Raw genomic sequence first — 26,778 nt, forward strand, 5'->3', positions numbered from 1 at the left:
GGTCACCATGTAGTTGTCAAATGGCAATGACATTTGTTATGCTTTGCATGGCTGAGCAGCAACAAGAAACAAAGAATCTGTATCTCTAACCCAACCTCCTGACACATCCAACCACCAGAATTTACCCTTTTCTAATAAAGAATGAGGATGTCTCTAACGCTTTTCTGCTGAATGCCTCTCTCAGAAGATTAAACATTGATTTCTTAAAATTCTGTGTAGTTCTCTGCAGTCTGGGAATCTGAAGCAAATTTTAAGCCTCTGTGTAGTCAAACAATTATTTTATTTGAACATCAAGCAAAGAAAAAAACTCCGACAGACAATCTTTTTTATTCCCCAAGTCTCCTCCGCATCTCCACCCCAAAATATAATGGTCTGTTGTCAGATCTGAACAGAAGACAAGCTCAGATTCCTCATGACCCTTAAATATAAGAGCCATTAGAAAGGGCTATTGTTAGTTTTCAAAGTAGTGCAAAGCATTAGTTTTCACATATGGAAAGCACTAAAATCACGAATATAAAAATGTCAGAGCTCAATATACAGGCCCAGACCACTGTTTTCCCCTATTTTGTGAAGGAAGAATAGGTTCAACACTATCAGGGGTATTTTTACCAAAGTTTTGGAGCTGTGCCCCATGCTAACAAAAGTATAACCTCCTGTCATCATTGCAGGAAGGGTGATTTAAAAAAAAAACACCTCGAAATTACCATTTTATTTCTTGAAAAAAATTAAAAAACCTCTCTGACAAGTAAATGACATGAGAGCTCAGCATTATTTTCACTTCAGAACCTCCTGTCCCAACTCATGCACGGCACTAGCAATCATGAGTAATGCATCTTTGCAGACACATGCTGTCAAAACCCTTCATATATAGGGGTTTCTTTCCTGCTTACTTTTAGAAAGATATATCCACATTATTTGCACATGAATTGAATATTAAAAATTCAGGATGGAAAAGGTTTGATATTACTAGAATTTTATGAGAGTTTGAATCTCTGCCAAAGCAACACTCTCTCCTGAACTGTCTATGCCACAAATGCAATTGTTTCAGCACTACAAAACATGGAACTGACATCAGGAAACAACAGCCACCCCCACGAGTGTATTTCCCTCCCACGCTCTCTGCTTGCTGCTTCAATCAAGGCAGAGATCTGTTGAAAACACAGTTTTTGAAATGAAATGTAGTTAAAACTGTCTGCTTAGCAAACATGTACACATAGCTGGACCCTGAAGGAACAAAAGACCAAAGTTTGATATTGGTCCACTACACGTTTTTTACTTACCCTGCTTCTGTCATATTCCTTCCTTGAAGCTGCAAATAGTTGGGCATTGGATATGGCAATCCCACAGAATGGGAGGTACATCTGCATCACCTAGCATGAAAAGAAACTCACAGTTATTAAAAACAACTGCATCTGTTTATAGGAAAGAGACCTAAACTTAGGGGACATGTCCCAGGAGAGTCTCAGCTCACTCGCTCTTCAGTAGAACACTGAACACAAAACAAAATTGTCATGGGCAAGGTACATAAAATAGGTGGAAGAGAGATCAAATATCTAGGAAAGAACAAAAGCAATTGAGTTCAAGGGTCCCAGCAGTGAGCATTCTCTGGAAAACTGCAGACCCTCAACTCCATAAAATGTCTGCTGAAGACTACATTAAACTTCTGTAGACATCACAGCTTCCCGAGAAAAATATTCTTTATTTTTCTGGACCTTTTTCTTGTTCTAAGCTCAAGAAGTAAGCTTGAATCACATTCCTGTTGATTTCTAGGGGATGTAGATTTTGGAGAATACCATCACAGTGGAACACAGCACATTGATCCAAAACTATTAGTCAGAAAGCTGACTGTCTTCTCAATGAAGGTTAAAAAGAAATAGCTAAAGAACGTGCTTGAAAAACTGGGCCTTAATGCATCATCACACATGAAGAAAGATTGGAAAAGAGGGACTGGGAACATATTTTGAGATGCACAAAATGACTTTAAATATCTGTAGGACCGGCACTTTCATGAGGATGACAATGGATCAAAGTCCAAAACCAGCATTTTTAAGCCACATACTGGTAACAAGTCTGTAATATACTGCCACTGCTGAGTGGTTCCCAAGCTTAGGTCTGAAACACTTAGTAAATTTTACAGGTGCTGAATAGCCTTAACATTTGCAAAGCCAGTGGGAGTTGAGGTACTCTGTTGTTTACACAGCCAAAAGAATGCTGCAGCAGCTAACTTTTCTTCTCTTTGGTCTGTTGTCTGTCTACTCTAAGGAATCCTTTCTGTAGCAAGCTTTGGCATTAAGAGGGCATTTGTCTTTGAAATTATATTTAATTAGAAAAATACTGTTTACCCAGGAAACGTGGCTATTGAGGCTATTTGAGGAAAGAACCCAAAAGAACCGAAACAGTAGCAACTGCTGTTATACTTTATCTGCTTTAAACACTCCACTGGTTGTATACCCACCTAGTCTGTGTTTAAGTAATGAGGAGTTTTTGAAAAGGATCTTCATATCCTCTGAATTTTGTGCCTTCACAGCTGGCATTCTGTCAGAATAACTGCAGATTTTAAGGTGCACACCTATGCTGCTAATTTGGAAACATTTTATTTTCAACCTCTTTCCATCATGATTGCCTCTAAAGGAAAATGATACATTCTGGACTCTAAAAACAACCAGATCTTCAGGAAAGAATAGACAAAATGAAAGAAAATGTTAGACTGTAACAAACTGACAAGTGGGATTAATTTTTTGGTGGTCAGAACTTCTCTGAGAGAATTTTGCATCTTTCAATTTAGTTTTTTTTTCCAAAATGAAACAGAAAACCTATCCATATTTTCTTGTAATGATATTAAAAACACATCCAAATAAGAGATGCAGAACCAAAAAGTTAACTTGAGAAAAATCTGACATTTAGTGCAATTTGGAATCTCATAGTGAGACTGGATACATTTTTACTTAATAAAAATAAGTGAATACTACTATTTATTGACCTCCCATTGGAACCTCTATTCCCAACATTAATGTGACCCTGTGACAATGGAAAGCATACAAGAAGTTTATTATGAACCTTCAGCCATCACAAAAACATCTAGCAAAAAAGTCTTTTTATCAGTAAGAAAATATAATTTTGCAATATTTAAAAACACTGCTCCCTGGAACTCAAACTCCAAGGCACTGGCTCTATACAGAAATTAACATCCAAAAACCACTGCTTTATGAACTGGCAAGAGTCTGGAAAGCCGCTGACATAACATCATTCTTTTCACCACTTGAACTAATTGTGTAAGGTGTAGTGTAACTAAGAAAAGAGACACAAAGCTGTTTAAGATAATCAGTAGAAGAAATTAACAAATGTCAACATCTGTGAAGGAAAAAAAAAAAACAAGAAAAACACTCCTGTCAGGTAGAGAGAAACTACCTTGTGATAAGATACATCAATTATCCCTGTTTACCTAAGAACAACTGGAAAAACAAACACCCACTGTTGTTCCTCTTTCATACCTTCTGAACTCTGAGGGTGACTGCTACCTAAACCACTTTTGGAAAACAAAGAATGAAGACATTTCTAATGGTAACTGCATTTTAAATAAGATTTTTTTAATCAAAATTGTAGAATGGAGCAGAAAGTAATTATCCTGTCCTGATTTCAGATTACAGATTTAAATCTGCAGTACTGATACTTACGGGCACCTCCAACATGTTGATGCTATGGCTGTTGACACTCCGTACAAACATGGAATAATGTAATATTCAACTTTTATCTGTCTGAGCCACATACTGTAAGGAGCTGGTATTGTTATTCAGATTCACACTTCAGGGATTTTCCCTCCAGAGAGAATGTAAAACGTTGAGGAAATGGCACATAACACCATAAACTGGACACAGCCTCTTTCCCTCCTTTAAGTGACAGGTACATAATTACTAATTCTCTGGTGATCCAAGGTAAAAACATATTGTATCACTAAACCATAATGCACTGTAATTCTATTTCCATTCCTGATGACTACTACTATTTCTCCTTATATAGAAGAATGTAACTTGTAATGAGCATAAAGCACAGTCCATATTTTATTATCTTAATTCTTCAGCATGGATATGCTTCAATAATATAATAATGACTTTTGGTAACAGCAAATAAATTGAACAGAAGACTAAAATGTATTGTAAGGAGAGAGTATTGAATGGTTGGCCATAGACACACTGTTAAGCATCACATGACAGGAAATGACAATTATAAATGACATGGTTATTTCAAATTGTCTTGGTGAGACAAGACCTCATTAAGAAGGAGCTGGGCTTTTCTCCATCTGCTGTTCTTCCTGTAGCACTGAACAGGCCAGGACAGCTTGCCTCTACCAACCAACATCTGTACAAGTTTTACAAAACAGTTTATTAAAATGAGGCCAACCAGATGCAGCAACTGTGTTCTGACACCGGGTCCAAAGGTTGAATATGCAACGTGTTTCCTTTACATCAATGCACAAAATATTAGTGTGAAACTCATGGAAAAACACCCAATATAACCTTCTGAAGTACATAAAGTAATTTCCCTTTGTTACACTGAAGGCCATAAAAAAATAGTTTTGAAGCAAAATGGAATATATCTGAAAGAAAATTTCCTTCCACATCTATTTTAAACTAATTACAGGAAAAGAGCCTCCAATTTTATCAAACTAAGCAATTTTCTAAGAAAGCAAATAGACAGAATTAAAAAAAAAATCAAAAGCACAGCTTTAGCAGATACAGCTCATTAATTTATTTTGTCTAATAAGGTTAGTTGTAATGATTCATCAAAGTACTATTTTGCATATTGAAAAACAAATATAAATATAGATAAGTATGTAATAGTATATTTTATAAAAATTATGTTCAGGTTGAATAACAATCTAATGAATCTGCTGAAATGTTGAAATATACTACTTTTTTTTTTTTTTGTGCCAACTATAAGGCATTCAGGTTCAGTCACTGCAGGTTAACAAGATTCTCATACCTAACCCTCCAGTAAGTACTATGTCCTTGGGCAGCAACTACACTCACGTCACAAATTCACAGCAGCACACAAAAGCTAAAAAGCTGTGCTCACAAACTGTTCAATATTTTATCAGGACAGGAAACCTTGATGAAAAGAAGATGAAGTAATGGGCACTGCTTCAATATCTCACTCTCTTCTGAATTCTATTATTTCATTATGGAGTTATTTTATGGTAGGAGTATTAAAACATAACTACCAATGAAACAAATAGTATAATTACTGGAAGTTTTCATATTCAGTTATGTAGCTACCTTTATTTTCAGCTATGTCTTGAAGATGATGTATCTTTACTGCAAAACTACACCGGTTTTGATCAATGAATGCCCTGACGATAGTTACTTTGTCCTTCCCACAGAAGGATATATTCCCATTGCTTTAGTATCTCCACACACCTCCACACTGTATGCCTAAAGATAGACCTCTGAATAAGAACTGAAGCAGTATAGTCTAATATTTGGAAGTATAAAGCATTTCTAGATTCTGCAATATTAACTGCTCGGACAAGAAAGCTACAAACTGTGCTCATGTTTCATTGAGTTTTGTTTGTTTGTTTTTAGTGGCATCAGTTCTGAAATCCGTAGGAAACACAACAGTTCTCTCTCAGAATTTTAAAGTGCAGGTTTCTGTATGTTTCCTTCCATAATCACAGTTTTACAGGCCAAAAGTTTCATACCTGGTTGCAGAGTTGTCTGGGCACATCAGCATCTGGACACCTACACTAGAGCATCACAGCGTCTTGAGTTGTGAACACTCATTTTCCTTTCATCTGGCTTTTCACAGATGATGAGACATAGAATACATAAGTTAATAAAATGCTTATTAGTGTTCCTCTGAACTGCTAAAAATAAGTTAAGGGTTTCTTCTCATGATCTGGTCTTACGTTTCACAATAGCTTCATACACGATATAAATTTTTTTTATCATCAGAAACAGGACGGAGTAGACCTCTGGCCAATGCCTGTCCTCAAGGGATACCACCTTTCCCTTCACCACACAGTCTGGGGATGAAGGTCCTTATGGAACCTGCAGACTCTTCCCTTGCTACACAAGAAAAGTCCTTGCTGGTTCCAACTTCAAAAGTTCAAAAGAAGGCTATTTTCTAGAATTGAGTACCTCATGGGAAATAAGTTTTGAAAATTTCCCTTCATGAGAAGGTGTAAAAGTAACAAAGCCACATGCACATAGATCTGCACTGCTAACCATGAAAAACAGCCAGTGCTGCAATGGCAGCACACTGCAGAGGTAAAATGTTAGCTTCACGCTTGCTGGCTGGAAAGCAGCCCTGAGTCCAGCCTCAGATAAGTGCAATGACATTTACTCTGCCTCCCCCTCATGCAGGTTTGCCCTGACCTAGCATTCTCCAGGAGTACACACTGCTATAACTATCCAATACAGTCTAACTCATGGATTCTGGCTTACTCCAAGCACCTGCTTGCCTGTGGCCACAAAGGAAAACAATTCTGATGTCTGATGGAAGACAGAAGCCTCTCAGTAATGCTTGTGTACTCACTCTGACACAAACTCCAGGTTAAGCTCTCAGCAAAGGCCTGTCTGGTTCAGTTGTTTTCTTTAGTGGCCACAGGAGCCACTTCTCTTTACACAACTTGCTCGGGAAGCCTGGGGGGAAAAGAAGCTAGAACAGCCTTCCTAGAAAGAGAAAAGAAGCCCTTTCAAAGTAAATGTTGTTGCTATAGTTTAAAGTGATAAATGTTTTGTGGACATACTTTAAACGCAGTCAGGGAAGCCAGCTGCCCTTTGAAACATTTTCTAAGGTGTGCAAAATAGGTTCAGAGAATGAAATATTCTACTGAATTCTGAAAAGGATAAACCAAATTCAATTGCAAAATGGTTAAGCGTAAGCATTCATCCAAATTCCTTCTGCCAGCTGTGCAGGGTCTGGCTATCCACACACCTGATAAAATCTAATTGTCATTTAAGTTTGTAATTCTCAAGAAATATTTTCCAAAATTATTTTTCCATCCCAAGCATGGAGACAACATGGTTGGTAGAGACACCCCTTGAATTCTGGGCACCCAAACAGGGTGCATAGCTCCCACCTTTATCAGTGAACCTGCAGAGGCTCCTGCAGCCCTCCAAAACAGTGTGCTAATGCTCGCAAACAGACAGCATCATCTCTGACCTATAAAGCTCACTATCTAACTATGGAACCTTTTGGTGTCTGCAAACAGCTGAAAAGGACCACGGGAGCAATCCTTCAGCACTGACTCTGTACTTGCCCGTCTCGTATAATAACTGGCACACATTCAAACCAGATAACTGCGTCACCAGACAGATTACAAAACATGTCTCAGGTAGAAGCAGACTCATTACAGTTTTAAAACCTGAATCCTATGTAGGTCACTGTCCTCACAAACCATGGCACAGGGAGACTATCACATGCAGGACCAAGGGGCAGGAAAGGGCAGGAGTGCAGCTTAAATGTGTTCAGTCTCAGCCTCTCATCTTTCTGCAGGCCCCATCACTGCCCTCTGGTTGCTCAACACAAACCCCATCTTTCTTTTCTGCTGTGCACCCAAGATCTTTAAACTGGGAAAACAAATGAACAAATTGAATTTGATTTACCATAATACACTTGTAAGACTGTTTATACAGTCAGAACTATACACATCTACTAATCATATCTTTTTTTATGGCAGGTATTTGAAGGTTTCTTATTCATAACTCCCCTCACTAGCAAAGGGTGAAACTCAAAAAATCTAAACAAGCCATGCTGAATTATTCTGTTACACAAACGAAAACATTGGCAGTGTCTATTAAATCTATTTTTAACGATATTCGGTAAGACATATTTAAACATTTTAACATTGGATTAAATTTAGCACTCAGTATAAAGTAGAAAGGACAATAAATTGTACTGTAAATTTCCATAGAGCATCTAATTTTAAATGCTGTTGCTCCAACTGAATCTGAAATAGGAAAAAATTCTGCTAAAGACTAGAAAGTCAAAAATAATTTAAATATATGTAAAAGAAAAAAAGGCTACTATTCTATGATCCAATTGCCTGACCTCCTACATGCAAAATCCAGTTATTTTCACTGCAAACTTCTCTATATTTTACCCAAACCTGAATCAGTGACAGCCACTAATAAGCCTTGTCCCAGCAAACACTTCAAACTGCCACTCCGTTATTCAACATGTGATATTAAGCCAGGATTTCTAGCAGGAAAAATTAGAACAAGAGGAGAAAAATTACACAAGGAACAACAGTGGTTTTATTAAAATCAGAAGTGTATAAACAGAAGAAGAGTAGAGGTAGCAGACAAGGAGCATCACCATGCCAGTGTAAGCACCTGTAAGGCCAATGTCTGGCATCAGCAAACACAGTCCTGGGCATTCAGCAAACACACATCAAGCTTGAAAGCAAGGAAAACTCACTCTGCAGGCAGCCCAGATGAGGGCTGCAAAGTTAAAGTAATATGATTAACCAGTAAACCAACATGTTTCTATATTGTAAAAAAGTCAAAAGCCATGGAGACTCCTCATTGCAAGGGCTACTGAGGGCTCCCAAATCTGGATGGTGGAGGTACTGACTATATCTGTGTGACCACCTGCAGCCAGAAGGCCATTAAATCAACCCAACTATTACAGATGATTTTACTTTACCAACTCTAGTGTTTCCATCCATTGATTTGGAAAGTTGGCAGGACTCCATCCTTTGTAGCAAAGTCTTACAGAGAAGTGCTAGGCAGCTTTTACTAGTTCATCTGAAATAATATGGATTACAAAAGGTCATGAATCCTCAAAACCACAACTCTACCCACGAATAAACTTTCTCTTCTTCAAAGGCTGAACGCTGGTCATCTTTGACACATCAAAATTATATCATCACCTTAAAAAAAAAAAAAATCAAGCTGAGATGGTTCACGGAGGACATTTTACTTGTGTAATGCTTTCCAGAAAGACCAAGAGGGGCTGTTACTGCCTGGGTGCTCTCCCCCGTTTAAAGAAGAGCCACTAAAGTCCAGTCCCCAGCCTGCAGGGAGCCTGCAGCTGTTGTGTGAGGCAGGCAGTTCTGCAGTGCCTAAACCTCACTATATCAAAGCACTTTGGCAGACCATGAACAAAGTTTTACAGCAGCAATGTCATGTCATAATTTTTATCTAGAGACAGCAAAACTGAGCCAAAGAAAGATTAACTGATTTATCTGAGTGGAGAAAGAAGGTCACAAAGAAAAATTCTGTCAAAATTTTGGAAAAGCTCCTGGTTCCTACTATGCTTAAATCAGTGGAACCAGCCAGTCCAAAGACACTGTTAAAGCTTTATAAATGTCACTGCATGAGATGGGAAGATCTTGATATTGGCACTGCAAAGTGAGAGCTGTGAAGACTGAAAATACCAATGCTAAAAACAAGAGCTGCAGATCAGAACTTTAAATTGGCATAGGAAAATTAATAAGTATCACCTCAAAGTTGATTTTTCCTGAAGCACAGTTGCAGACTTTGGTTTTACCATTTCAACTTCCACATCTGACCTCTGGCAGATACTATCCATAATAACTGATCATGCTAACTGAGTGGTATTGAAACCAAGAATAAATTCCATATGCATCTATACACTGAGAATGTCATCTTCAAGTCACAATTCTACCTACAACTGTTAAACTATTCAAGTCGCAATTCTACTTACCAACTCCCAGTTCTTGTTAATGATGAGAAATAGATTTATTCATTTACACAGCGCTGCAGATTTTAAGTATTAGAGTACACACACTGAAAACTACTTCTACTAATTCTTGATTTAGCCATAACTGAATGAAGATGTCTTCTTTCACTTTTAGTACAAATTAAATTTTGTCTTTAAAGCCAGAGTGCAGGCACAGGACCAGAATCACAAACTGGCTGAGACTGGCTGGGGCCTTTGGAGGTCACCTAGTCCAACGCCCTGCCCTCAAGCAGGACCACCTAAAGCTGTTTGCTCAGGACTCTGTCTAGACAGTTTTTAAATATCTCCTAGGATGACTTCACAACCTCTCTGAGCAACTTGTCAGCCTCTCTCACAGTAAAAAAGTGTTTCTTGATGTTCAGAGTTTCCCCTGTTGAAGTGTATGTCCACTGCCTCTTGTCCTATCAGTGGGCACCACTGAAAAGAGTCTGGCTATGTCCTCTTTGTAACCTACCATCCTCTATTTATACACAGTGATTAAATCCCCCCATGAGCATTCCCTTCTTTGATAAACAGTCTCAGACCCCTCAGCCTTTCCTTGTAGAGGAGATGTTTCAGTCCCTTAATTCTCTTTCTGCACCTTTGTTGGACTCTATCCAGTATATCCATGTCTCACTTGTACTGGGAAGTGCAAATCTGGACATGTTGTTATGAGTCATGAGTGAAAATTAATCCTGCTGTTGCATGAATACTGTGTGCAGTTTAACAAAGAAAGAAGTAAGCACATTTACATATAACAGTCTGCACTGAGATTACTGTGACATTAAGAAGTTTCTATTCAGGTTCTTCTGTCACATACTTCAAAAAGTGTTTTGTGATTTCTGAAGGAGAAACTACTTGAACAGTAGCCTTTTTCATATTGGACTTTGTTTAACAGACAGAGAATGTTTCTGGCAGAGCTTACTGCTGAAGCCTGATCCTTTGCCATGCTGAGCTTCTCCTTCTCCTTCAGCAAGGTGGGTGTTTTTGCCTGAGTAGAGCCAATGTTGCCAAGAACCTTCCTGCTAACTGAAACTCCGACTGGAACACAAAATCCTGAATCTGACACATAAACCAGCCAGGTTACACTGTGCCTGGTGTGAATAAGTTTAGTTCCCTTGACTTCCCCGTCTGCAGCATCAGTTCCAAGGGGATGAAAAGGGTTAGTTCTGTTCAACTAGAAAAAAAAAGTGAAGCAAGTGAGATCCATAGCACAAGTGACCCTTCCTTTCACCACACCCTTTTATGTATCTTGTTCCAATCAGGATACATTGTACCTTGACCCTTTGTTCCATAATACATAGAAGCATCACAACACAACATAATCACATCATATTTTTGACACATATTCTTATGTCAATTTGTTGAGTTTCTCCTCAACATTGGGAAATTTGCCCGGGGTGTTCTACATTTGCCTATTTTGAGTTTATGTATACTTAGTGACTAATATAATTGTTACTGAATGTCAGAGCACTTTATGTTGGTGACATTTGTCTACTCTTCATATATTTCTCCCGAGAAAGTTGTTCTTATTCTTTTTTTCCAGTTTTTAAGATGAAAAATAATGGTAAGGAATGCAGTGTGTTTTTAATGTATCATTTTTACCCATATATTTTTTCTTAGAAATACAATATTTCTGCAGGAGTGCAGAATCTTATTCTAGCAGAATTGATTATACAAGTGGACACACTTAACAATACTGTTATTTAAACCTGATTATACCAATTAGGAATCTGAATTAGTATCTGTTATAGTATTTTCAAACCTGGTTAAAACCACTTCTAACATACATTGTAATTTCTACCTATTACATTGTGTTAATGTTTTACACAAGGAAGTAGGGGAATAAACCCTACAAGCCTTTGTCTTTAAGAAAACAGCTCAAACCCTCATGTTAAATACATATCTGAGAGAAAAAAAGAAAGCAGTGTATAGTAATAATATCATCTTTAGAACAGTTTCTGTGTAAAGTGACAGAGAAGTTGCTGGAGGAAAACTTATCTATACATCTAGATAGTGTCATTCTTAGTGGTTTGAGGTTGGCAACTATTAAACTAGGGACAAATGAAAAGTAACACAATACCAAGGCAATAGAATAACTTCTTAAACCACGAGAAGGAACAAAAAGGCTAATTCTTATTGGTTTTAAATGAAATGAGATTTTTAAACCATCACAAAGCATAGAAAAATTCCTTAACTACTTTCTTAATAAAACTATTTACAGAAAAGTGCGTTCAGCAATTATATATTACCACTCCTTCATTATGAGCACAGTGGAAAGAAACAAGAGCAGAAAAGCAGCTGAGCCAAAGAGTGCTCTGATCTACGTCACTGTGAGCCTGCAGTAATACCTCTGACATCTTAATTTGGATTTACGTGCTTCTAATTTACAGAATTTTGTTGTCTTTAAAAATGTGGAAAGGTGGTTGATGCCTCGGGCCATTTTCATCAGCTCTAGCTGTATCAACATCACAGAAGGCAGACTAACATTAAAATTTTTTTTACCCTTTCCAGGCAGATGCCAGTCAGGAGAGGCTGAGCATAAATATTTACACAATTCCTGCAGAACCATGTAATTTGTAATAGAGCCTGAATAGTTTGACATTCTCTGGTTTTTCTATATGTTATTCTATGTCTACTAGGATGTCCAATTCTCATACTTCACTGTTCAATCCATGCACAAGAACATGCCAATGGAAACAGGAAAGGAGATGATCATCTCTGCACAGAACTTTGAATCCTAATCATAATTTCAAAACACTAAGCAAGAAAAAACATAGGGTATCTTTTGATAAGACCTTAAGCCAAAATTTTAGTGAAAGTGATCGAAACTTGTGCTTCAATTTTCTATCTTTATTTCACTGCAAAAATAGGAAAAAGAAGACATATGGCAAAAAAGGATTGTTCAGCAAATAGTGAAATGTGCACCTTATTAAAATAAACAAGGATTCAATCTGCAATATTGAAAACACACCAGATCTAGAATGCAAATGTGCTTTCATATGAAAAAGAACCCACTTCTGTCTTTAATCTTCAGTTAAAAAAATAACTTGAATCCTGTTTGAATTCAATTGTTCTGCCGAGAACCTTCACCTGACATTGAAGTTGTCTATCCCCCTTCAGCTTAACTTAAGCCTTGAAAGGATAAACTTTGCCAGACCAGTTAGAACTAAGTCAGGTATATTCCTGAACTAAAAGCACCATTTTTTCTTTCCCTGAAATTCTCTCCAAAACCAGCACCTTATCATAAGTGCTATTTTGGTACTTGTCGATTTCTTCATTACACCCTCCATTAACTCTGCAACCAGGGAGGTCAGTATCATTAACTGTTTCCAGTTTCAGCTCATGAAACTTTAAAAATAAAATCAAGTAATAATTTTGTTATCTCCTTAGAACTTAAAAAAAATGTTCTAAAACAATGATTTACAGAAAGCAGCTCTGACACACATTTTTTGTGTGCGTATGTGGGGGATATTAATTTATTCAGCTGACATTGTGATAATTAACTCAGACAGTAAACTAGTGTCTTACAAAACTGCCTTTTGAGCGTGACTGATTGACAAAGCACTGGGAGAAGCATTGCATTCCATATTATTGCACCTTTGAGCTTTAAGATTGGGTGGGCTTTAGCAGCCTGACTTGAAAAATTTATTTTCTGTGCTGCAGACTTCAAGGGGCTGATGAAAGTGTGTGGGCTAGTTTGGATGTGAGCCATTCTTTTTCCACACATCATTGTGTCTCCTGCACTAATGACTCACACCTGCACATGCTGCTATCTGATTTCTAGGCAAAGTTATTTATAAACTGGAACAGCAGTGCCAAATTCTAGTGGTATAACTATACCCATTATTATTTACCTAAAGTACTTGTCTGTGAAGCCCAGGCAATTTGGGGACAGCAAATTAATTTTTCTTTGAGGAGCCATGAAAACCGGATGCAGCTTCTTCCCAGTAAAACCCACACTGCAATTTCATCTTGCAGATTTCTATGAATCTGATGTGTTAACACACTACCTTTCACATGGCTGCCAGATAAATACAATCACAGGCTTCTGAGGTCCTCTGCACACAGAAAAAAATCCTATCTTCTCTCACAGCAGGTATGGGAATTATTTGCTATATGAGTTGTTTATATTTGAAGACTTAAATGTTGCAGGCCACTGCAGACAAAAGATATTTTATTCAACCAAAAATACTGTTGCCCCAAGCTTATGATTACAGTCTTGCCTGCAGTGTCTCACTCACTGGTTCAAGGAAGTATTCAAACCTTCACATTACAGTCTCTGCTTTCAGACGTTCTTCCTCAGTGCTGAGTCTTTTGCTAGTTATGATTGAAGAACCATCAGTGTTTGGTATCAATTATGTATCTTTTTCTCCTTCCTCTGCAACTAGCCATGAAGTGTTTTTAGTACAGCTTCAAATGAGGCCATTTGTCTTTCTTTGGGGTAATTTGGCGAAGGGCACAGAAAAAAATCCAGTTCAGAACAACTGTCTAAATGACCTTTCAATGAAAACAGCATTATGACCCATACAATGGGTTACATCCTGAGAGATAAAACAGTGATCTGCTGCACTGTAAATGTTCAAAGATATTAACCTTACACCTACTAAGCACACAGCATCCTGCCCCTTAATAATGAAAATCACACAGTGTTTTGAATCTCAGACTGAAGTGATCGTGTATCTAAACAAAGCTCTGTTTAAATGAAAAAAAAACCAAAAACCAACCCTAAGCCTCTATACAGGAAATCATAAGTAAGCCTGTTACAGTTACTTATACAGACATACATTTTGCTTCCAGCAAAACAAGGTTCTTCCAGGCATATACTTATGTATACTTCTCATTGCATGCCTCAGAAGAAAATCTGTAAGGTATTAATATGGCTGTTGAACTGCACACCAGAGAGCATTTGATTTCCGGTAGCTGAACTGTGATCAGAAATCAATATGCTGCTGTCTTCCTTGGTGCAAATTTACTGACATTAAGAGCTTGCTTCTGCCTACGTTATTAACAGTTCAATACAGGGCCAAATTATTTTAAACTTTTACAGGGCACTCACCAAAACAAGCCTTCATTTGCAGTTGCAGCCTTTAAGCAGTATCACAGTTAATTCAGCTTGATTCTGTAGTACCAGGCGGTAAAACACTTCACAAACTCACAAGGATATCTAGTCTTTAAGCTACTGAAACAATAGGAAAACAGGCTGTCCTTTCATCGCATAGGCTATCCTCCCCTCATAGATATTTTATTAAAAAGTCCGAGAATAGAACAGTGTTCTTTCATTTGATTAGGATTGGAGTAGGCTTGCTCTTTTTTTACCTCCATAATTTTGGACTGCAAAAGTTGCCATTAGTCAAGCAATGAATACCAACCAAGGCAAGGCTGAATGATCAGGGCATTGCCCTGGGTCGTACATCCTGGCTTCTTACAGCTGAGTAGAAGCACAACAGAAAAATTCAAATTCATCTCACTGCACATTTGTCCACATTTGCTCTCCTTCTGCTTTTATTCCTTTATTATGAGTTTAAATATTTTCCCAATGCCCAGTGTTTTTATCTTATCTGCGCAAAAAAATATTCTTAGCTTAGATTATCTTCTGATATGTATTCAATCTTGTTGCAGTCCTTGCACCCACTCATTTTTCCATCTTTTCTACCTTATTTTTAGTTAATTCTCTTCTCAAAGTTATTATTTCCTACTTTGTCTCTGCTTATGGAACAACCAATTTTAATTTATCTATTGAACCTTAAAAAAAAAAAATCTTTCTTACTTTGTTTTAGTTCATTTGATGTGATTTTTTTAATAGTAAGAAATTCACTGCTTCCATATGGAAAGTATTTTCTTTAATCATGGAACTGGAACAGCCGAAGAAAAATGGCTGAATTCTGCAGGTTTGCCTGTCAATTGTCCTGAAATACTACATGGTCACATAAACAGGATTTATTATTGCTACTTTTTCATGACAAAATTTTTTACCAGTACCTATATGTGACAGTGAATTTTATGATGTTTTTCAGAAACTGAACACAAAGCATAGATTGATTTCAGTGCAAAAGACCAATAGGTGGTGCCAGTACTATCAAATCCAAAGCATCAGAGAGCTCTATATACTTATACAAATTGCCTGAGGCAGTTTAAAAATAAAGGTCTTACTGTTCCTTTTTCTGGACAAAGAGTTTATCGATTCTGAAAACAGTTAATTTTTAATTTGTAACTGTAAATCTGATTTCATATGTTGGGAAAAAACCCCAAGAACAAAACAAAAAACTCCCACCAAAACCAACCAAACAAAACCCAATCAACCAACCAAAAAAAAAAAACAAACCACTGAAAGAAAACCAACCAAAAAAACTACGCACACTTATTCAATCTCCTGTTTCTCACAGTTGCTGGTCTAACATGGAAACAATTAGCCTTTTCTTGCACTGGTATTGCCACTCCTTCCTTCCCATCTCTCCATTTTTACCCTGTGCAGATTCATGGAGAGCCAAAGACTGCATCCATACTGATAGGAGTTATGAGGCTCCAGAGATTGGAGTATTTCTGGCTTTATCTGCTTTCATCCATATGTCTAGCAGGCAATCCCTGCACCACCAGCAGAATCACACAGTCTCACTGGTAGTAGAGCAGTGACAGCTATGCAAGGCAGCACACATGGACTACAGGGCATATTCCTGCTGGCCTGCAACATGAACTACAAACAAATCCAGCCTAAAAGCCTGTATGGAGATGCCTTCATTCCCTCTCCCCAGATTGACCTGGTAGATCACAATCCCTCACTGCTCTAAGAGACTTGTCCTTAATCATCTGTGTAGAGTTGCTTTACTTCTCTCCAAATATTCAGCTGTCTGCTCAACAATTACACTAAGTTCTTAATTTCCTTTAACTAAATTCAACAATTCAGTTTTCCTCATGATAGCATCACTTATGCTGCCTTCAACATCACCATCTCACTCAGAATACAATCGGCATAAAATTATTTTCTCTCTTGTAAATGGAAGAGAAGACTAGGTCCAGTAGCCAGGACACACAGAAGTAAACAGTCAGAGCATTGTGGTTTCCTTCTCTGGTCTGTCACTGACCTGAAAGGTTACTGCAAGCCCTTACTACCGACTTTAAGGTTTACCCTGACACTTGACAATACCAATATGCACGGTTATAATGCACTTACTATTCCATCGAACAACGAAACGAAGAGCACTCTCTTCTTGTGTCTGCTTCTGGGCTCCTTAGTAGAAGAGAGACATGAAGCTTTCTAGAGCTTAGCAGAGGGCTACAAAGATGATTAAGGGACTGGAGCACCTCTCTCAGGAGGAGAGGTTGAGGGAGCTGGGCCTGTTCAGCAGAGATGATGGAGAGGGGACCTCATCAAGGTCTATAAGTATCTGAAGGTGGTGTGTCAAGAGGATGGATCCAGGCTCTTCTTGGCAGTGCCAAACAATAGGACAAGAAGCAATGGGCAGAAACTGATGCACAGGAAGTTCTCTCTGAATATGAGGAAGAAATTCTTTACTGTGCAGGTGTTTGAGCACCGGAACAGACTGCCCAGAGAGGTTGTGGTGTCTCCCTCACTGGAGATATTCAAGAACCGTCTGGATGCAATCCTGTGCCATGCGCTCTGGGATGACTGTTTCAGCAGGGAAGTTGGACAGATGACCCACTGTGGTCCTTTCCAACCTTATCCATTCTGTGATTCTGTAATTCTCCTTGGTTTAGACATGAAAAAGAGTGTTGAGATCACCTCCATGTGTTTTAAGGTGAGTCACCTTGCATAAAAAGTCCTTTGATTGAACTGTACTGCAGAACACCACATTCATTTACTTCCAGCTGGGTGGAAGTCTATAATCTCAGTGATAACTCCTTGGGCAGGAGCTGCTGCCCATTCATACAGTTGCTAATACAACCAGCTAATGGTATTAAACCCAATTATTTCTGTTATCCTGTATAATACAAAATACAATTGGGGTCCTAATTCAATAGCATTAAAAGACTACACAGAGAATTAAAACCTCATGTGGAAAACTAATTGAATTTCTAACAAAGAATAATGTAGTGCTCCCTGGAAATTAAAAGATGGAGTCTTAGTTAAAGGGGATTAATTCTGACCTTTCCTTCTTCAGTCCCAACTTGGGAGACCACTGACATGTCCTCTTCTCTTTAATTCATGGAAGAGGCATGTAAGCAGAATGCAGACATACACAGGTGAGAATTGTGTAAGCGGATTGCACAGCAGCTTAAAGTGCAAGATGGCATTTGGAGCTACCTGAACTAGCCTGATCAGCAACCCTAGTCTAGTTCTTAGAGACAAAGTTTTTCAGAATTATTTTGAAAATTTGAAACAACACATTATTTTTCTACCTCCAGGCTGAGCTCTCTTTATAATGCTTCTGTCAGGTATAAGAGATTTTCAACCAAGGACTAGAGGTTTGAACAAAACTCTGTGCTTGGTATGCTCTGAAGTCAGTAGAGTTTAGAAGTAAACAGGCTGCTTATACTCAAGGCTTAAAACCACCTGTAAAACCTTGTCCTCCAAGAGTCTGGTGTTTTGTATAACTCTCAGTTGCATGATACCTTGAACATAATTTTAATATCGGTTATTTATTATGTCTTTATTAGCAATGTAAGAGAGGTATACCTACATACCCATTCCCTTCACTAATCTTAAAAATCAGGAAAAATAAAGTAGGAAAACACAAAGCATGGTTTTGATATAAAAAAATCTTGAGCACTGTATCAGTACCCTTCTAATTTACTGTAATCCCTAACATACAACTGCATTAATGAAAATGTGGCAAACAACGGTATCTATTTATCATTCTGTCCCTGAAAAGACTAGAACCAACTTTTGGCTAATGCTTCTACCCACCTGAACTGGCCTGATAAGTAACCCTAGTCTAGTTCCTAGAGGTGAAGAGTTTGCCACTTCTACAGTTTTTTGACTATGACTACTATTATGTGATTTTTCTTCTTCCCTTGACTTTCCTTTTTATAGCATACTTTCAGATAAAAAATTTATAAAGCACAAAAATTAAATTCCCTCAAAGCATCCAAGAGGTCTACGGAAACCTACTAAAAGGTCATCAGATAAGTACTTATGACAACCCATTTGTCATTTCTGTAATACTTCCTACCATCTTTTTGGAGAAGCTGCCTCCTGCTCATTGTCTGTCCAGCACCTACTGTACTGGGGTCTTGGGCCCTTGAGTTGGGCTTTTAAGTTAAAAAAAAAAAAAATAAAAATTGGATTATTGACACATGAAATAAGGGCACACTTTCAAGTAAGATAAACCTATAATGTACCTAAAAAAGTAGAGGATTCATTATCTCCATAACAATCGTACTGAAAAAATTTCTCATTAGATTTACCACTCCTACTATTCTATTGAGAGAATGTAAATAATTAACTAAGTCATTCAATGTGTTATATATGATTTCCTAAAGAGAAACCACAACATATAATAGAGTTTAGTTCAGAACTGTTCAAGGGCAGCACATATTAATGATGATGCAAAACACACAGTATCTTTACTAAGAGGTTTGGCTTGGAACTTGTGTACTGTGGCCACTTGAGAAGGAGCTGCATCACCCAGAAATGAAACCTTGCCCCCTATGCCTCCCACACCAGACCACACTCTCGGTGCTGCCACAGCTCAACACCTAGGCTTGAATCCTGAATTCAAGTTATTAGTTGACTAGTGCATTTTATCCAGAGTCTGTTTTACCTGGAGCACTCTCTGGCATCCAAAAGCCAGCTAAGAATCCCATTTAGACATAGTGATTACATCTAAGCACAGTTAAATTCAGGATCTCTTTGTAGCAGTCCTCTGCAGGACATGAGATGGCAGACTGAAGCACCAACATACGCAGACACACTGGATACTTTTATGGGTGAACAGGGAGGCAGCTATTGACTGCAAGGTATGTCTTGGATCAAGTAGCCAAAAGACTATTTTTGAGTGAAGACACCTGAAGTACACTTTAAAGTCTTGCTTTTGGTGTCTCCCATTTTTTGATCTGATTATCTCCTTATCTTTTTGTCTTTGGAAAAACACTGAAGAGTGGCAGGCAAATAAGGTCTGAAGCTATGCAACAAAGTCACGGGAAAAGAAATAGCAAAAAATTTCTCATAAAGCAACCCCCGTGACCCATAGAAATATCTGAATGCAGTTGTGAACACGACTTTGATTCTGGCAATTAATGTTCAAGTACTTCACTCTACATCAAGTGAAGTACTTATGAACACTTGATAAGGCTAACAATATCAAAATCACCCTCAAATGACAAGTCAATGGCAAACTATGGAGCAATAAAATCTTGATACATCTTCCCACATAAACACATAGTTTTAGAGAACTGACTTTGCTTCTTCTGTATTTAAGGCAAATAGGAGAGGCCTCTCCCAGGCAGGTGTCAGAGTCAGACATGCAACTAAGTGAAGTTAGGTTCGTTAAAATTTTGAAGTAATACAAAGGGGACACGAAATTTCAAGTGCCAGGCTGGTGCCATAGTGCCTTGCATCCACTTGATGGCAGTGTGAACAGGCGACTTCACTTACATAAGGGGACAGCGCCGAACGGGCTCAACCCGCGTCCCGAGGGGTAAAGCGCTGGTTTGACACGGAGAGAGAGCTGCAAACACTGGGAGCCTTCCTAGCCTAGTTGGGCTGCGCTCATACGGAGTGAATGTCTATCACAAAGCACAGAAGCAGCATGAGGATTGCTAACTTGATTTATATTTAATTAACATTTGCAAAACATGCTGCCATCTTTCAGTGCTAAAAACGTACAAAAAATAGCGGAGGCATTAAGCTATAGGAGAGTCACCATTTATCGTTGAGATGCACTATTCTTGCTATGCATGCTCATCTAAGTTTGTACCATCACCACCAGGCAGGAACGCAAGCCACTAGAGGGGGTGAGACCCTCTTCTGGTGGCACACGAGCGCGAGCCTCAAACGAAGGAGTGCAGGATGCTTTCTCCATCACTTTGTGGCTGTGCCCTCAGCCTGGGTCTGCCACAGCTTTTCACTCCCTAGCCCTGCCCTTTCCTGTCTCCACTTCCCCTCTCCCTGCTGCAAAAACCTGCCTTAGAGACAAGAATCTCTATATCCCTATGTGTGCTTCTAAATGACATTTAACGATCAGCCTATTCTCGAGGGGAGTTTTTATGTGACAAATGAAAGTGATAAGTTATCAGCACGCAGCTCTGGCTAATGCAACAGTACCAATCACAAGACTACAAATCTGAGTATCAATTTAGTAGCCCCACTGCCAGACTAACAGGAAAATGATAACCATGCCATTAGGCAGGGCAGCATATACAGCAGCAGAACCTCTGTCCCCCAGAAAAAGGAGGATCAACTCCTAAAATTGAAATATTGAGAGAAAAGAAAATGCAAAATAATTCCATTAAAGAAAGAAAACCAAAACAGTTCTGGTACTAGAACTCTGCCATTGTAAAAGATGCACCCAGATACACAATGTTCTGGTTACTGTTCCTATACTCACTTTCATAGCTTTCACAATCATATTGACATAAAATCACACTGTCTGATTGACTTCACATCAGAAGAACAGCAGTTATCCAAGAAAAGCAGGTTCCATTTAAAACACTACCTCCTGGATATTTTTAACTGTTAGATATTTCCTACTTCAACATTACATTCTACTACAAGTATCTAACATTTAATCTTTTTATATAAGCAAAATAGATCTTAGTATCTGACTTGACATATCTATTCTAATAAAATTCAAAAAACTGACAGCAGAAGCAAAACAGAAGGCCATGCAAATTATAATAAATTAAATTAGAATCAATTCAGATTATTCATCTCCAGTTCAGTTTTCATTAAAAGTACCTGATGAAACAATAATTGAAGTATTTTGTTTTAATGTTCAGGACATACTATTTTAGTATGACATAGGTGAGAAACATGATCACTCTGTAGTTACTCAGTGGAAGAATTCATTTTATTGAATCCTCTGTGTACACAGAACACAGAGGCTTATAAAATAAGTTTCCCACCATTTCTACTCTGAAAATGGATCCTAATTATTAAAGAATATGTTAAAAGTTGTAATAGGTTGAGGGGGAAAAAAACCAACCAATGAACAATCCCCATTTCTTTATTCTTCCAAAAGTAAGCATTAATGCAAAAACTTTAAGCTGATAGCTGACCACATATAAAGCTCAAGCTCATTCCTATAGGTTCTTATGGTGGCTTTTCATATATCACTGGAATGCCTTCTGCTTCCTATGTACAGTGATTTCCCAAAACTCACTTCAGAAAACTAAAATGCTTTTGATTTGTATATGAACTCCTTGGTCTGGCAGCAACTATTGAGTTCATCACACAGTAGTCATATTTTGTCAGATGTTCGTGGAATCATACAAAACCAGATATAATCTCTCCATTTATAAGGCAAATTACAGTCTCTACATTATATGTTTTTTCAGAACTTAGATTAAATGCAGTATCTTGTTGCTTTAATTTTTTAGTAAGAAGCTTCTTGTTAATCTGCTGGTTTAACACTTCTGCAGGCAGACTTCAGCTTTTGTAAGTCACCCACACCTTCACTGCTCTGTCTAATTTTATCAACTTCTTGAAATTCAGCATTATTTGATATTGTTTAAGAGACTAGATATCAGAGTTTACCTTTGGGAGAACTGTATTATAAAGGTGACATTTCAGCTGTTATGCATGTCCACTAGGGTAGCAACAATCTTTTCCATCACCAAGAATCAAAATTTCTGGCCATACAGGATTAAAAGCCCATGACTTTACACCTTGAGTTGAATGAGAAGCCCTAAAATCCTAGGCTAGCGCAGATTATCAGCCTCTGTAATTCAATCACAGAAGCAAGTGCAGAGCCCCACTAACCACATTTTCCACTTTGGGTGACAGAAAAAGAAAATTTGGATTGTGTTTATGGTAATGTGTCTTGGCAAGCTTCTTCCTTTCAAAGCCTTCTCTCCTGCTACTCCAGGAAGCAGTACTGTATTCATAACTATTCTGCTCAGTAGGACAAGTCTGCAAGGGCTGCTCCAGCTCAGACCACAACATATGGCCCACTGTCCTTCAAAATATCCCACTAACACCTCACCACATGGCAGCTAGGACAGCCTCAGCTCTTGGATCTCCACAAGTTCATCACACACATGGGGCCCTGTCCATTACAGCTCCGGGGGATTTCCACTCACATCCCAGTTTAAAACCTGCAACAACACTGCATAGCTATTATAACTGAATTTGCTTTGTAACCATGACACCAGCATCACAAAATGCCAGTCTGTTTTTATATAGCAAAACCTTTTTCTTTTTTTAAACAGAAAACAAGATTTGTTTTTATTCATTCTACTACATGGACAGCAAGTTGCCAGCAAGTTAATACTAAGGTTAAATTCATGCCAAGTTCAGTCCAAAGACTGTAGCCTTACATAGCTGCCAGTATAAATATTTTCTTGTTTCACTAAAAATGTATGTGGATAATTATGCATTCCACATAGACCTAATTAGCAATTAAGGATCCTACTCACAGCTTTCACAAAGCACTGTTACATGAAGTATTCTTCCTGATGCCCCTGCCTGTATCACTATGCTGCTCACAGGAAATATTTTTCTAAACAGTTTGATAACCTGAAGTGCACTGCATAATTTCCTGCCTGAAACTTCTGGCCACCATTCACTATTAGGACCAATGTGGCTCAATTATCTCTTACAGCTCCAACAACATTTCAACTATAAAGGTCATCATAACATTGATTGCCTTAACCCCAGTTTAGTGATTGGCAGCTATGCAAGAGATGTGAAATCCCTATCATTACTTGGTTAAACTACTTTAGCTTTCACAATTTTAGCCAGCTCTACTCTGGAACACATAATCTGGCTGTACAGTAACTGTTCATCTTTTTGACTAACTCTCACTGTTTTACAGTGCTTGTTTTACATGCTTTAAGTTCAGAGGGTTTTTATTAAAAACACAAGGCAACATCCACAGCAATTCAGGGAGCTCTGGAATCTTTCATAAGAGTACAACGAGTTTTTGCTAAAATTAACAATCAGCAAAGTGGGCTAGCTCAGTTAAATGAAGAACAAAACTTTTTTTTTCATGGTAATGCAGTAAATAACATCAAGATGACAACAAGCAGTGTAGACCTGCCCAGGCTTTCAAAAAGAGTTTTGGGCACAACTAAGAGGTAGTTTCAAAACACTAAGAAAAGCACAGTTGGTTTTCTAAGTTCGAGTGTATAAAAAAAATTGTTTCAAATGCCTTCTACTTCTCCAGACATGGAAAGTACCAACTGTCACAGCAGTGTTGAGGCACTGCCCAGGGGCTCTGGGGATCAGGCACCTCTCCTGCCAAAGCAGACAGATGATTGCAGAAAAAACTGTTGCACCAGGTGGAAACTGCTGAAGATTTTTAGGACAAAACAAAGGGGTGAAAACCAATTAGTGACTGACTTTTCACTGTGTTCACTAAAAGCAAAACAAGAGGGAATAGCATGAAATTAATTGAAGTCACATGGCAGTTCTTCACACAACATGCAGGATGTTGTGAAAGCTATAAGCTTATTTTGCCTCAAGAAATGCCTGAATAAATTCTTAAGTAGAAAATCCCTGGGGCTGTATTAAATACAAAGATACCATGTCAGGGCCTGAGCTGCAAATAAAACTACACTGGTGGACTATATGAGAGAAATACCATCCTGTGCTTGCCTCATCCCAGGCATTTGCTTTCAGCTGCTGACAGAGAAAGGTCCTATGAAAGACAAGGACAAGGGTTTTACTCATTTCTGGCCAAAGATTTAAACAGCCCTTTCTCAGATACAGGGGAAACACATTCCTGTATACTCCTAGCAGGCATTACAGCTACATTGCTGCTTACATACTCCAGCTGCTGGGCCAAAGGCGTGAATTTCTCAGATTGACAGCTGGAAAGATAACACGGAGGAGGACTGAATTCCTTCTAACATACAATCAGGAGTTTGCCAATTACAGACCAGCTACACTTTCGCAAACCAATCAAGGACAGCAGGGTGGCACAGTTTTCATGGGGATGAGAAACACTATAGGTAAAGCTGGGACAGAGATGAGAAATACTATATGTAAAGCTGGGACTATTAAAAAACAAAAAGCTGAAACTGATTTTTGCAAAATTGTTTTGGTGTTTTCTAATCAGATCTGTTCAAATAATGTATGCTATATGCAAAGAAAGCATTCCACAAGGCTTCAAAAGCTCAGGCTGAGCTCAAAAAGAAGGAGAGTAATTTCCTTATTATAAAGTAAGAATACATAAAAGTGAAAGTCTGAAAGCACATATGGATTTTTAATTACAGTTTCTTATGAAGCCCATATAAATATGCTGAAGGTCAGAGGTTGACTTAATTTTTAGCAAAATTATTTGCTAAGCAGTTTTCAATATCTCCTCTTGTAACCTGTAGCTACAGATAGGCTCAGCATCACTATTCCAGGGGGAAATACTTTTGATGGCAGAAACTGCTGTATGAACATTTCATTCTGCTTCAGGAAAGATAAGCAATTCACAGGAGATGCAAAATGCTATTTTCTAAAAGTATATCAAGCCTTGAAGTTATTATGAAGAACAGCTAGGGAGAACTGAATAGACTGACAGAAGTTCAGAAAACACTTCACTAGGGACAAAGTCCTCCCATCCAGCCCACAGGGCTCATCTCCTGTAACTGTCAGAAATAAAGGCTTCAGCAGCTGTTGACCACAAAGGTTCTCTCTTACATGCTTCTGTAATAAAGCCCCAGGGCAGATTTCACTTCAATCAATCAAGATTTTCCTAATAAGACATTTGATCAAAATAATTTACGTGGTTTAATGGGAGTTTCACCAAGAAAAGACAGCTGAAAGTAAAAACTTTATTCCTTAGGTAATGCAAGAACAGGGTTTTCTCCAGAAAAAATCCAACAAAAACCAGCTTTTCTAATCAATTCCTTATATAGGCAGAACCTAAGAGTTTTATTGTAACACAAATACACATTACAGCTCTCAGATGGGGAGATCTTTCTGCTGACAGATGAATCAAAGAAAATTCTAATCCTCCTGAGACCTTTCATTATTGTTGTTTTAGCATTCAAAGCATTTAAGTGAAAATTCTATTAATATAGTTTTAATTAAAAAAAAGTAATATTAATATCACTGTTTCGAGTTCCTGAGGTGTCTGAAAATTATCATCAGAACTGCAGAGTTCTTGGCTTCCAGGCTTCCTGTTGAAAAATTTATTATGCTTCTCATTGAATAACATGGTATGGCTGCACAAAGGCTTCCATGATCATGACATTTTGTTGCCTTACCAGTATTCCTGTGAAGTTTGTTCTTGTGTTTGACCAGTAGAGATCTGGGCTTCTTTCTCCAGGCCTGCTGCAATGCTTTGTGAATGCTAATGAAAGGGAAAAACAGTGCACAAGCTCCAGGGCTATTTCTATGATTCAGAATTTGCAGGAAGACCTAAGTTCTCTTAATAAGACTTAGACCCTAGGTACTACTGAATGCTTCATAATTCACCTCTCTGATGGATCACTTATCCCCATAACTCCTCTGGAATTGGGGAATGGGGATGTAATTAATAAAATGTAATTAATAAAAACAGGTTTTGATAGCATGACTGAACTAAGCCTGAAGGAAAGCAGCACAGTCTACTGTGCTCAGACTCTGGGAGCCTGTCTGCACCCAGTGGAGGCAACAGAAGCCAAAACTGATCTCTTTACAATGCTCTGACCCAGATGAATGAACTTAAAACTTCATAAAGTAGACTTGGGGGTCTACATTTAATTAAATGTTCCTATGGTAGAAGTTAACAGAGATCTTTAAAGCAGATGAAGGAAGCAGAGATCCTTCCATTTAGTTTATTGAACTTTGAGTCATACTACAAACCTTAGCCAAATGACAGTCTAGGTTTACAGGCAGGAGCTCTTATTTGCTTAAGTCTCTCCATAATAATTAAGAAGACACAAGCACAGGAAATATGGGAAGAACCAATAGGTTCCGATTCCTGCTGGCAAACCTGACAGTGTGCTTGTTTTATGATAAGCATCTAGAGGCATCAAACAGGTATCAAGGATTTAATA

At 38.2% G+C, this 26,778-nt stretch overlaps 1 protein-coding gene across 1 annotated transcript in view; it reads right to left on the bottom strand.

Annotated features, from left to right (window-relative positions):
• Positions 1-26,778, bottom strand: part of PDE11A (phosphodiesterase 11A) — a 128,164-nt gene that overhangs the window by 78,761 nt on the left and 22,625 nt on the right. The window contains exon 3 of the mRNA XM_051787836.1: positions 1,281-1,370. Coding sequence (XP_051643796.1) covers positions 1,281-1,370 — 90 coding nt within the window. The remainder of the gene's footprint in view (positions 1-1,280; positions 1,371-26,778) is intronic.

This window comes from Manacus candei, unplaced genomic scaffold (genome assembly GCF_025592945.1).
Source record: "Manacus candei isolate 608988 ecotype Guabito, Panama unplaced genomic scaffold, ASM2559294v1 h1tg000023l, whole genome shotgun sequence".
NCBI classification, from domain to species: Eukaryota; Metazoa; Chordata; class Aves; order Passeriformes; family Pipridae; genus Manacus; species Manacus candei.